This window comes from Canis aureus, chromosome 9 (assembly GCF_053574225.1).
Source record: "Canis aureus isolate CA01 chromosome 9, VMU_Caureus_v.1.0, whole genome shotgun sequence".
Classification (NCBI taxonomy): Eukaryota; Metazoa; Chordata; class Mammalia; order Carnivora; family Canidae; genus Canis; species Canis aureus.
In genome coordinates, this window is record NC_135619.1 from 17,651,411 (window position 1) to 17,665,196 (window position 13,786).

Genomic DNA, 13,786 nt, shown 5'->3' on the forward strand with positions numbered 1-13,786 from the left:
ACATTCTTCAATACTTGGTATTGTCAGTATTTTTACCTTGAGTTAAATATGTGTGTAGCGGTATCTCATGGTTATCAACATTCTCTGATAATTAGTAATGCTGAGTATATTCTCATCTACATTTATTTTAAGAACAGCTACAATAAAAGGTATTTATTATGAAATAAGATTTTCTCTAGTATTTCTGTTTGAGTAATTTAAATTCTGTAATAACAGAACTGTGATCTCACCCAATTGGCTCCTGTCCACTGAGCCCCTATTTTGCAATGGGTTAGGCTATAGTTCTTACTTATCCTCTAAGAGAAGAGAGGTGGAAAAGAAGAGGTAGAATGTGAAAACAAAGGATGGGTTCCTGCCCATCAAAGATTCCACTGGTCAAATTTCATCTGTTTGATTTGGCTGAGGAAATGTGCCTAATTCAGACATGCAGAAATCATGTCCAGTCTTACAAGTTTCTGCAAACACAGGATGCAAACTACTAATCTCTAAATGGGAATGGATAATCACCCATCAAAGAGAATCAAGTTACAGTGAAAACCAAAGTGAATTTTGGATCACACTGTGGAACCACTAAACTATGGGTTACTAGCTGCTCAGGATCCCTCTGGTCACTGCACTAACTTTGCAATAATGTGACCCTCCATTTCATGACTGAATTTCTTGGATCCTACCCATCATATATTTGACCACATTAAAAACCTGCTGAAAAGCATAATTTACTGTATAAATATAAAATATTAGTATATTGATATATAGGTCTTCTATTAGGCAGTATTCTCTACAGTTTCTATAATACTTTGCCAAAAAAATCTATAAAAATCTGGGCTAACTCTGAAAGACAATGAAAAGAAGGAAGTACTTCTCAACTATGTTTTATCGATTTAAAAACTGCTGCAGGAAATGCAGTGATGCAAAAATATTTAAAATTTTATATACAATATTAATTCACCTAGCCCCTTGAAACTTAGCATGTAGACTCCAGGTCAAGAAACTCTTATATCAATGTATTTTTTTTCCTCCATTGTTACATAAAGATGAATGAAAAAAACAATGCTTAAACTGTAGTAAGAAATACTTAAAATCTATCAAATAAAATCTTAAACAGATTCTTTGGTGGCTTAAAAAATGCACTTAAGGAAGATATTCCCCTTTAGTAACTTTACCAGTAACCGTTGCAACTTCAGCAGAGAAAGCTTGTTGATTAAGACTGCTTGTTTCAGAATCTATCTGAAGTGTAGTTAGACTAGCCACTTCTTGCTCTTCAGCACTCTGATGATGGCCAGAACCTGAATCCACATCAGCAGAAGATATAATCCCAGTATCAGCTCCAAAGCCAAAATCTAAAGGAAGAAGAAATGCTAGGACATAGAAGTCTCAAATACAAAACAAAAATATTTACAAAAGAAACACAGCTACTTCAGCAAAATGATTAAACATTAACATTCCTCTTAAATCTATTCTATTTACATACCACTCAGGTAAATGCAAATAATGTTAACAGTAGGAAGTTTATAATGAGAAACAAATTTTTAAAGGTTCTCACAGTTTATTACTAACAACAATAAGGACAAAAAACAGACACATATGATGTATCATCAATATTCTTATCCAGGTTTTCTCAGAGCTGGTAGTATGCTTTTGAAGAACTTTATAATCTGGTATGGTAAAAGACATTTTTGTCTTAAATCATATATTCCATTCTGAGATCAGGGTAGTATACAATCCATGAAAACAGAAAACATGTTTCTCTAATGCATCTCTTAGCTCTTCACTAACTTAGTTCCCAAGGTTTTCATGTTCTTTTGTTTAAATTTTGGTAGTCTTCACTGCATGCGGAATACATAATTATAGCAGAAAAGCTATGTGGTAATGATACAGCACCAAATAATATCAATGCTGTCTTTTAACATGAAGTGATTATTCAAGAGAGGCTCTGGGTAATGGAACACTGAATAAAACTGTACTGAACATACTACTGAAGCACTGAACTTATTAACAGTGGTTCCCAAATATAAGTGCATGAAGTAGTACCAACTCATAACCATGACTGTCCTTTATTCTAATGTCCAGTCCACTCTAATTTATTTTTCCTTTCTACATGGTCTTAAAATATTTGTTTTAGGAAATGAGAGTGATTTTTTTGTTTTTCAAGTGCTTTAAGTTTGGTGAAATAAAATAAACTTGAAGTAATTCCCTAAAACTTCCTTTGGAATTTCACTGAATAATGAAATCAAAATATGTAGGAACTCTTGTCTAAATAACATTAGAGAGAAAGTTAATGGTTACATAATCCATAAGTCAGTTTCAAACAGAAAACAATCAACAAAAAAACATATTGCTCAAACAGAAAAAGATACTTGCTGTCAAATTTTCGGCCATCATATTGGAAAGCGCTGAATGAATCCGAATGACTATCTGAGCTGATAAGATCACTGCTCCCTGCACTGGCAGGAGAAGTCCATTCTGAGGGCACACCTGGGTCATCAATTGGGCGCATCTGGTTTTGCTTATTTAGAATATCAGGGAGGTCTTTGGGAATTTCAAGACTGCCTGGACTACTTCCTCTTCTTGCCATACTCTAAAAATTCAAGAAACAGCTTACCATTAAAAAAATTTTATTCTCATTAAACATCTGAAATCTTGAATTTCCAGGACAATCATCAAATAAATGTTCAGACTTCGGGCCTAACATAGGAGGGGGAAAACACACTAACTGAACAATTTATGTAACTGCATGGAGCCATAACCTGAAGTACTGTTGGTTTGTCTAAAGTAGAGACCCAATTATCATATGGTGTTGGGCCTAAGACTCTAAGCCTCAAAAGGATCCATGCAGTGAAGTAAGGACAGTAGAAAGAGTAAAGTATTCAAATGGAAAAATGAGCAGCAAACAGAAGAGCTAGTGGAGGGAGAAAAAATGACAGCAAAGAGATTACTCTATAATGATTATATATAATGATTCTATTATTTTTTCCCATTCAAGAAAAAAAAAAACTAAACTAAAAATAAAAGGGAAATGTAATGGAGCTATAGACATTCACTAAAGACAAGTTCAAATCCCAATGGAGACGCCCTGCATGGCTCAGTTGCTTGAGCATCTGACTTGATTTTGGCTCAGATAATGATCTCAGGGTCCTGGAATTGAGCCCATGTCAGACTCCATGGTCAGCAGGGATCCTGCTTCAGATTCTCTATGTCCTGTCCCTTACTCTCTGTCTCAAAAAACACTTAAAAAAAATCCAATTGGAATATGACTATTTAAAAAAAGCAATTCCACATATATTTATCTTTCCTTAACAATTAAGCATTATTGGGATAAAATTGTTCTATTTTCATTTTGCTGTAATTCTAGTAAAACAAAGATAACTTTAAAAGTCTATTCTGAAGTTAGCTGCAATGATTAAACATCAATATTTATGCTATCAAATTTATGGGAATTGGATCAGAAGACCTCCATTGTTATCTTTTTTGCTAAGGGTCAGCAGTGGGTAAGAAGGTAACCTATGAGCAAATATGAAAAACATAGGGAAGACTAGGAAGGTAGGGGCTTATATCTAAGTAGTTAAGCAAATAGGTATTCTCATATTTTACCCTGGTCAAAACTATAAGCCTATTTGTTTTATGTCTCTAAATAAAAAATATTATAAAAGTATAATTTAAAAATCTTAATTCAAAAAAGGGTTAAATTTAGAGGAAATTATTATTATTATTAAAGATTTTATTTATTCATTCATGACAGACAGAGAGAGAGAGAGGCAGAGACACAGGTAGAGGGAGAAGCAAGCTCCATATAAGAAGCCTGATGTGGGACTCGATCCCCCGTCTCCAGGATCCTACCCCGGGCTGAAGGCGGCACTAAACCACTGAGCCACCAGGGCTGCCCGGAAGATTATTTTGAATAAAAATTTACAAACACACATACACACAAAAGTAAGTATCCTTTAGTTTCTCTACTCTCCTTGCTAAACCAAATAAATGAAATAAAACAACACTTACTGAGGCATTACCACTTCGAAGTCGTTCTGCTATAAACTCATCCATCAGATCAGGAACATTAACATTGCTGCTGCCAATATCACTATTAAGAGGAGGCAGTTTTGGGCTCATGTCCTCTTTATTGACTAAAAATAAATAAATAACTATATATAGTGAGAAAAGACTTAACTGCGTTTCCTAATCTGAAACAAACAAAAGCAATCCAAAACAAATCACCTATGCCATATCAATTATTTGCCAAACATGCATTTACGAATAATTTCTCTCCCTGTAGATTTAATTTTAAGAATTAGTAAATTGATATTTACTTTATTTAACTAAGCAGATGTTAGTCAATCTTCAGTATAACCTTAAACAGCAAGAAAGCTTATAGATAAGCACTAGTTGGAGTTAGGTTAATATTGCCTATAAAGAAACTGGTATATTTATCTTTCTTCCTGCCTCTATGCTTCTATTTCGAGCCTTAATAACTTAGAATTCCATTCTTCTCAAAAAATATCTGCAAGGAATCTATCCCTTGAATCTATGTACATCTCAGTGGGATATAAATGCATTTCAGTTTAGATAAATAAAAAAATCCATAATTGTGACATAATATCATTTATATTCACTACAAAGTCTAACATTACTGCTTTAAGAAAAAAGAGGTTTATTTTCACAAAGGTTTTTCTGTAAAAAGAAAACCCACAAAAGTTATTTTGATTTTGTTATGACTACATTAACAAAGTTTCAACCTTGGGAAAAAACTTACAGAAATAAATATTTATTTCACTATTATGCTGTTGAAAAATTAATTTCTCTGCAACTAAAAGAAAACCAGTATTGCTTATACTCCTAACGAAGTAAAAAGCATTTCAGGTCAAGAAAATACACTGGTCAAGAGTTCACTGTGAAATACCATTATCTTTATATTACTGGCCAGGCTTTGCTAAGCTGTCAAATACTGCCCTCAAGTGGCATTAATGGCTCAATGCAAGATGCATTATACAGCATTCTGTTAATCATGCTAACAAAACCATGTTAAACAAACAAAATCAAAACCTACCTTACTGCTGAAAGTTAATTTTCTATATCTGTAAAGTTATTTTAAATTTGAATCAAGATAAGAGAAGAGAGTTACCATAATCTTGCTTTCTGTAATCTGTCCATAGAGGTTCCATATTTAAATCATGATTGGCTATCATGAAACCTTTATGTACATCTAAAATCTCAGAAAAAAGAAAAGTATGGTAAGTGTTTTAAGGACTTGCATTCTATACAAATGAATGCAAAACTAAAAAGCCTACAGCTTATTTTGAAATGGCTTATTTGAAAAGTAACTAAATCCACTTTGAGATTTAAGAAAGAATTTCTCCTTCAAGGATAACTAAAAATGTTGATGCTGGTTGTCAGACCTTGATTTCCATTATGTTACATAATGCCAAAGTAATTTTATTCCAAGAAAATATCTAAAAGCATGTAACTCATCAATAAAAATAATGAACTCAATTAGATATAGCCAGTGCCCTTTTAAATATAAACTATAAGGGGGCAGGGGAAAGTATTCCAACTACTTAGTAAACTTAATTTCACGGCTCATGTAGTACATACTCAGAAAAATATTTGATTTAGATAGCCTCTGAAAGGTCATTAAAATTTTCCTGTATCTTCCTCTTTCCTATCTTGTTCAGCAGCAAAGAGGTTTAACTAAATGCCTTATAAGGGAAATTAGTAATTTAAATAAACATTTTATGCTGGGAAAAATACAGCTGGGAAAAGGCGCATGCATAACCAAACAGAGAGAAAGCAGTGACCATCCCAAAGCTTTTTGATTGCTTATAGCTCGCTTCAGTTGCATTAAGCCAAACTGGTGCTGTCTTTCTCCTTTTGCGCTCTGCACACTGTTAGTGCTCACCTGCAGCTTTCCTTCCAAAATAGCCCATTACATGACTGTACAGATCCCTCAGTGGAGCCTCTGGTGGCATTCTGTTCTGCCTCTGTGGGGAAACATTTGCCTTCGGCTTCGAAAGAGCATGTACAACAGTTTTATAAACGCCACCCAGGGAGCCCTGCTGTAGTCCTGCCTCATGACTTGATGACCTAAGAGTACTACGACTACCTAACTGATTACTTGCAACTCCTTCTTTTTGTAATACAGTGGTGGGAATCTCTGTAGATTCCTTAGTTGTTTTACTTACTGATGCTGTACCAAGTGTATCTAGAGGCCTGTACACACCAGGTTTTACTAACTCTGTAAAACTATTTGAGCTGGTATGGAGGTTGCTGGCGCTGCTGGTGCTACTGCCACTACTACTACTGAAGCCACCAAGCTTCCGCAGTCTCATCTTCCATGGAGCCTCTTTGTTTTCCAGAGGATTATAAAACTGAACTGATTCAGTAGATGGTCTAAAAGTAACATGAACAGTATTTCGTTTTTTAGTAGTAATTTTCATGATTTTGGCTCTATGAGTTACTGTTTCAGACAAGCTCCTTTTAGTTGGAGAAAGTTTGCTAGTGTTTGTAACAGGAGGCAGTCTATGGTTAACAGGTGTTTTTAGTGTAGTTTTCTTGGTATGCATAACATGTGGGACAGTGATTTTTTCATTAATTTGCACACCCTTAACCTTTTCGACTACTGTTACATCTACACAGGCATCTAATTCTGTGGCTCTTTGTCTATACAGGTGTTTCCTTTTTTCTTTATCACAAGGGCTACCTGAGCTAGGTTCTGATGATTGTTTATCATTTTTTAGTTCCTCGGGTTTTTCGTAAGTTTTGGTTCTCATAAAACTGTCTAACTGGTTAGGCGCAACACTACTCACGAAGGCAGCTGAGTCTGGTTCTTTTTGAAACTGAGTGTTTTCAGGAGTCCCAACAAAAGAGGTGATATTTTCTGATTTACTTTCCTGGTCTACATATTCTAATTTATCTAAAGATGATCGTTCATCCCTATTTACTGCAATAATTACTTCCTCAGAAGCTGCATCTTTACCTAACTCATTTTTACTATGATTTTCCTGGTTTTCCTTAAAATATTCTTTCAAGGAGGTAAGAAGATCGTCATCTCCTTCAAGGTCAATGTACTGGATTTGTTCAAAAGCTGAATCTGCAAGTTCTACTGGATCTATTAAGTGACAAAGATGGTCATATATGCTATCACCAACTTCCAGAGAAGACTCTCTACTGTGAGTATCAGTGATGTGGCTTTCAGTGGATCTAGTTATTGAAGAAGCCTCTGTGGAACTCTGCAAGCTTGGCGCATGACGGGATGAACTGTCAATGACAGGAACTGCACCTTTGGCTCGTTCAACAGTGAATGGTTCCAAGATGTCAGAAGTACTGCTACTTCGAGGCAATGGCTGCTCCTCATTCAAAGCACCAAAAACTTCATTTCCAGTGTCTTCACTTTGTGAAAAATGTCTGACTCTAGTTGGGCGGGGAAGTATTTGAGCATCATCAATATCTGTAAAAAAAGAAAAATTATGAAGAGTAGGAACTATATGAACACGAAAAATATAGTACTAATTTCAACCATACTCTAAGCATAGGCTTAAAATAAAAAAATTCTGAGACATTTTTGTAAGCTCAATGAAATAAAATTTATTAAAAAATAGAAATGTTTTTAAATAATGATGGGCACAAGCTAATATAGCATGTAGTGTCAATGAATTAGAAAACTATAAGAATATATTTTTAAATGTTAACATGCATAGTAACAGTGAGGTGATGAAACATTTGGAAGTGCAGTTAAAGATAGAGCTGTGCCAATAAAGCAATTTAAACTTGCTATTCAATTTTTTCCTACTTAAGTTCCAAGAAGAAAAAAGTAGATCTTAACCATAGAAAGCTGATCTAAGTATTCCACTACTGTAGAATGATAGGATCTCATAAATTCTCATTTCTTCCTTACCAGGCAAGGGGCATTATCTTTTCTTCAAATCTTGCCCGTCTGATCACATATTACAAATGGAAATCTCCACCCTCTTCCAAAAGTTCTCTTTGTCCGAAAACTACTTATCTGTGCTACTGAGGTGTTTTGCTTTATTTTCTATTGTATTAAAATCTATTCATCCCTATCAAATAAAATACAGTGTTAAAAAAATTTATTTCTCACAAATACCATTTAATCTACTAGAAGAAACTTTCTCACTGGCCCTTACCATTAAGCATAGATCAAACCTTAAAAACTGTATCTATGTCTCCTGGGGCATTCTGGTGGCTCAGTAGGTTAAATGCCCAACTTTTGTTTTTGGCTCAGGTCATGGTCTCAGGGTCATGGGATTGAGCCTGCATTGAGGTCCATGCTCAGCAGGGAATCTGCTTGGGATTCTCTCCTTCTCCCTCTACCCTTCCCCCTGCTCACACGTGCATGCACACTCTAAATAAATAAGTAAATAAATAAAATCTTTTAAAAAGAAACCACTATCTATGTCTTCTTACATTTCTAAGAATCAACACATTTTAAAGTCAAACAGACATTACAGATTATCTAATTTAATTTTCTTACTGAGGAAATTGAGGCCCAAAGAGGTAAAGCCATAAACTATGAAAAGCAGGCTTAGTGTTCCATGTCACTGCATTGTTTTCACAGCTAAGTATATGGTAAATCCTCAAAAATATTTATGAAATTGAAAATCACAAGTTGAGATACTATTAAACTGTACAGATATATGCAAATTAGAAATTTTAGAATTAAAATACAGGGTCTATGAATCCATCTTGGCCTTTATATTACCAAGAAATAACTAAAGAAAAATTTGTAAACCAGCAAAACATAATGAAAAAAGAAAGAGTCAAAAAGTCAGATGTTACTCATTAGGCTTATAATGCAAAGGTTGTAAGTAACAGAATTGTATCTGAAAATGAGAAGATTCAGATCCCAGAGTAAAACAGTGACTTATCCAAGATCACAAATTAACTTATTGATTGTGCTCGGTCTAGAACTTAGGTTTCTTACTCCAGACTCTGAGACCAATGTTCTCATTTATAAAATGGGGACAGTAATTCAAAATATTCTTGGGGTCCACGCTATAAATAAAAGGAAGCTGGTCCTTCCGCTATTTTATTCCTATCAACTTCTTTGTACAAGGTCCACAAGGAACCATTTTACACATAGATTCAGAACAAGGGAAGTTTGTAGTATGATAAAATTCCACTATATTCCTGAATATATACATTTGGATTCCAAGCACAGGTCAAATACACAATACCTCCAGAAGTTAAGACAATTAATTTATCATTAAGTTGAGGGGAATATTTTTAAAATGATGTTGGCTTTCTTCTTCATACACTCCACTTAGAAATTCTTTTAAATGAAAAGTGAAACATTTCCTCAGAAACTAAACATTTATGCATTTATTTATTATTACAGCAGATAACTAATGCTTATTTATGTTTTAACAAATATAAGTATTTTGGTTTTATTTTATCTCCCATAGTAGATCATAAGAATCTTTGCCTAGAGAACAGAGATTATATTTAAAATACACTCCATATTTTGGTTTTATTTTATCTCCCATAGTAGATCATAAGAATCTTTGCCTAGAGAACAGAGATTATATTTAAAATACACTCCAAGTTTCTTTCCACAAAATATCCTAATAGGACTTAAAACTATGTAATTTTCCAGAAAAATTCTTAAAAATTTTATAGTTGAGACTTTATCTGCTCCAACTGAAAATTAAAATCTTAAAAGCTTATTAAAAGCTAATATTATGATTCTAATATATGAACTTCATCAATATTATTAATATTTCATAATTTTTCTATTCTAAACAAGCCAGCAAAGATTACTGTTAAGTTCTTTTTAAGAATTTCTGCCCGACCCAGTCCCCACCTTGTATAACTAGAAAATTTAACCATTATTTCAGCCTATGTTTTTCCTGAACTTTTTTTTTATAACATATGGATACCCAATATTTTTCATGCAAGTTTAAGAGGGCAAGAGCTTAAAAAAAAAAAAAGAAAAAAATTATCAACAATGTACTCTTTGAGAATTTAAACAAACAAAAACAATATTTAAGCCTTAAGTATAATTCTACATAGGCATATAAGAATACTAACTGCATAACATCAAAGAAAGTAATTGCTGACAGGAAATCAATGTCAGCATTTGAGCATAACTTACTCAAGTAAGTCTTAAATTTAAAGAAATGCCTGTATACCTGCATTCCATTAAGGAGAAAAAGATTAGTATATGTGCTGCCGAAGCAAGCACAAGGAGAAAAAGACAAAATCACAGCTAATTCTACAGTCTTTTCTACATGCTAGGCATTGTTACAAATAGCTGATATATATTATTTCATTTAATCTTCACAACATCACTGTGAAGTAGGTGTTGTTATCCCCATTTTATAGATGAAGAAACTATTTAAGTGACCTGTCTGATGTTACACAGCTGGAAAGTGAAAAGCTGGGATTTGAGAGCAAAAATTAGTCCATGTTCTAAATATCCTGAATAATATAGGTCATATACTCATGAAATAATTCATTAATTCTTTTAAATTGGCAAAAGCTAACTGTATTAAGAAATTATAAAGCAGCACAATGATTTATCTCTACAAAGAATCTTAGAAGTCAAAACATATTCAAATACAAACATTAGTAAATTATACAGAAGAAAACAACTGACAAACTTTGTATTGGATCGCTGAAACTAAGTTTTAGGCTTAAGCAAAAATAGTGTTCAAAATAATTATGCTGCTTATATTTTCCTTTGAAAAATAGTAGTTTCTATTTAAAGTATTAATAACCATTAAATGAGCAAAACGAGAAAAAAGTTTTGTTGAATTTTTAAACGCTTTTGAACACTGATAAAATGCTTTCTATAGAGCCTTGCAACGTGTAAAATAAATTTCTTTCCACCAGTTATGTTTCTTCAGGATTTTTGTTTGTATTAACATCACAATATCCTTATTTCTTGAAACAACTCTTGTCACATAGTGGAAACTTAGTATACTAACACTGGTAGAAGAACAGTATGTCTTTATATTAAAAATTAGTAGCTACTAATTCATAAATTATCAAGCTGGTTCCTCAGGAAAATAAATCTCTTAAGTTATAACACTAACATACCACTAGGAAATTTTAATAATTTTAGAAAACAGGTACAGAACTAAGTGCCAAATCCCTTCTATCCAAAGTTAAATTCTATTCTCAGTCATAAACACTAGCTATCAGAAATATTTTTAAAGCTCCTGAATTCATAAACATCATTTATATTAGTTTACATAGAAATTTATACTATTTTAAAGCTGAGGTTTTTTTCCTGGATTTATCTAAAGGAAATGACAATGTCCTTTATGTAATTAAAAAATGTTTTTGCCTATTTGGGCAACATGGCAATGTACTTTCAAGGTGAGAACCACAGAGCATCCACGTTTCCAATTTTATTACTAACAGAGTCTAGTAAAAACTCTTTTTAAAACTGGATGTTCAATTTATAGGTAATTCAAAGCAGTATCTACATCACTGAAATCATGGAAAAACTTTATGCTAATGTTTTGTTGCAACTGTATTATCTTATTGCTTGTATTTTGGTCATTGACAGTGTTAGGAAATGCTACTGATTTTTCTAAATTATTCTTGCATTGGCAACTTTGCTGAACGTTTTACAGATTCTAACAGTTTTATCAACTTGGTTTTCCCAGTCATTAAATCAGGAAGGGTCCTTCTGATGCCCCAATCTCATAATTCTCTTGCTAGAGAAATTAATAAAGAAATTTTAATTCACATACAAAAAATTAAAAGCAACAAATTCCAAATAATTTTAATTTTATACCACTAAAATTTATTTATTTATTTATTTATTTATTTTTTTTATACCACTAAAATTTAAACCACTAAACTATTTCCTACTCTTTCATCCTTCTAATATTGTTTCCTTTATTCTTAAATTTTGGAAATGAACAAATAACCAATATATTTTTTCATGTTAAGAAAATTACAATTTTGTTTATGGGCATGTTATGTAATGCCATTTTAAGTTAGCTTCAAAGCTGTACTTTAAAAAAACTAACACAAATTATTTCAACAAAAACAAAACAAATCTGACCTGGAGTTATGCTAGAACCAGCAGATTACAGGTAGAAGCCTACTTGTTTGGTTGGAGGTGGAAAATTCTCCTCCTGATTAGGTAGAATTTAGGAGCAGGATGGGACATGAGAGGAAACATCTTCTTTCTCCTGATACTCAGAAAATAGAAGTAGAGAGATCAAAATATTTTGCTCTACAGAGCTGAATTCAAATAATGAAACACTGTTAAATAACATTAGCAGCCTATTTAATATGGCCTTGATAGACTAGAGTCTAACAGCAAATATGACAAACAAGTTAGCAGTTTTGAGAACCAGTTCAAAGAAAGTAGGTCTGTAAAACTTCTGGGTGAGAAACCAACACTACTTAATTAGAAAATAATAAACAGTTGGAAAAGCATAAACAAAGTCAGATGCTCACCCTATGTTTTTTGTATCACTTCTTTCATTAAAGTATTATTTTTGACAATAAAAGCTAATTTATTGTTTAAGAGCAATTACTGAGATTTCTGGTTTCTCTGTAATCCATTTATCAGAAACAGAAAGACTGGTTAGCCTAGAGTATTAAATGTTAAAACTATAACTCATGGGCACCTGGGTGGCTCAGCAATTGAGCGTATGCTGGTCCCGGGGTCCTGGGATGGGGTCCTGGGATCGAGTCCCACATCGGGCTCTCCATGGGGAGCCTGCTTCTTCCTCTGCCTATGTCTCTGCCTCTCTCTCTCTCTCTCATAAATAAAAATAAATAAAAGTCTTTAAAAAAAAAAAAACAAAACCCTATAATTCAGTTAAGGAATAAGGGACAGGGAAAGCATGCTTGCCCAGACACCTGTATTACTTGTAGAGCTTTAAAAAAGTGTTAGATGTCTGTGCAACCTCCAGAATACTACATCAAAACCTGAGGCAGATGCCTGGGGAAAAAAATATTTCAAGTGTTATACATGAGTCTGTTGTTAAGAACTAATGAGACATTTAGAGAAATGCAGTTGAACTAGTCCCCAGAATTTAAGAAAAACTCTTCAAGGATATTCAGCTATCCAAATAGTGTAGTCTGTACAAAGCTATACCACAAAGAATCACACAACAGTGTAGGTTGAATGGACATCTAAACAAAAATACTAGAGGACAAAAAAGGGCTGGACACAAATAGGGTCCTTTAAAAACTGATGGTCCGGGATCCCTGGGTGGCGCAGCGGTTTGGCGCCTGCCTTTGGCCCAGGGCGCGATCCTGGAGACCTGGGATCGAATCCCACGTCGGGCTCCCTGCATGGAGCCTGCTTCTCCCTCTGCCTATGTCTCTGACTCTCTCTCTCTCTCTCTGTGTGACTATCATAAATAAATAAATAAATTTAAAAAAAATGCTATTAAAAAAAAAAACTGATGGTCCATTTTTTAAAAATCTTAGCGTAAAAAAGAAAAAAAGGAATTAAACAGCTTCTTAAGTATTCAAGAGTATCAGGTAAATATTTTTTCCAGAGAACTCTATTTCTAATCAAAAGCTAGAGTGGCTGCCTATGAGTATTTTCACTGTTTTTTGGTGAAGTAGTTAAAGAAACCTCAACTCCTGATTTTAAATGATGTGCCCAGGAAATATTTTGAGTTCATTTAGTCTGCTCATAAATGAGGGAGACATATAAAACTATGAAAAATTTTTCCTTTGTAGTTCATTTTCTTATTAATTCTCTCTGTACATTCTATAGTAAAATTTACTCAAACCTTGGAGGGAAACATAAGCAAATATTTTCATTGAAAATCTAAGACTGGCAATTTTTAAAAAA

The 13,786-nt window shown here is 33.4% G+C and overlaps 1 protein-coding gene across 13 annotated transcripts in view; it reads right to left on the bottom strand.

Annotated features, from left to right (window-relative positions):
• Positions 1-13,786, bottom strand: part of RALGAPA1 (Ral GTPase activating protein catalytic subunit alpha 1) — a 249,000-nt gene that overhangs the window by 134,132 nt on the left and 101,082 nt on the right. For 6 of the 13 annotated variants that reach the window (XM_077909040.1, XM_077909038.1, XM_077909036.1 and 3 more), the window contains 5 exons: positions 5,891-7,438; positions 5,117-5,197; positions 3,997-4,121; positions 2,362-2,578; positions 1,164-1,340 (listed from right to left, as the gene is read on the bottom strand). In XM_077909040.1, the coding sequence (XP_077765166.1) occupies positions 1,164-1,340; positions 2,362-2,578; positions 3,997-4,121; positions 5,117-5,197; positions 5,891-7,438 (2,148 nt within the window). The remainder of the gene's footprint in view (positions 1-1,163; positions 1,341-2,361; positions 2,579-3,996; positions 4,122-5,116; positions 5,198-5,890; positions 7,439-13,786) is intronic. The other 7 variants (XM_077909045.1, XM_077909046.1, XM_077909048.1 and 4 more) reach the window with 3 other exon arrangements.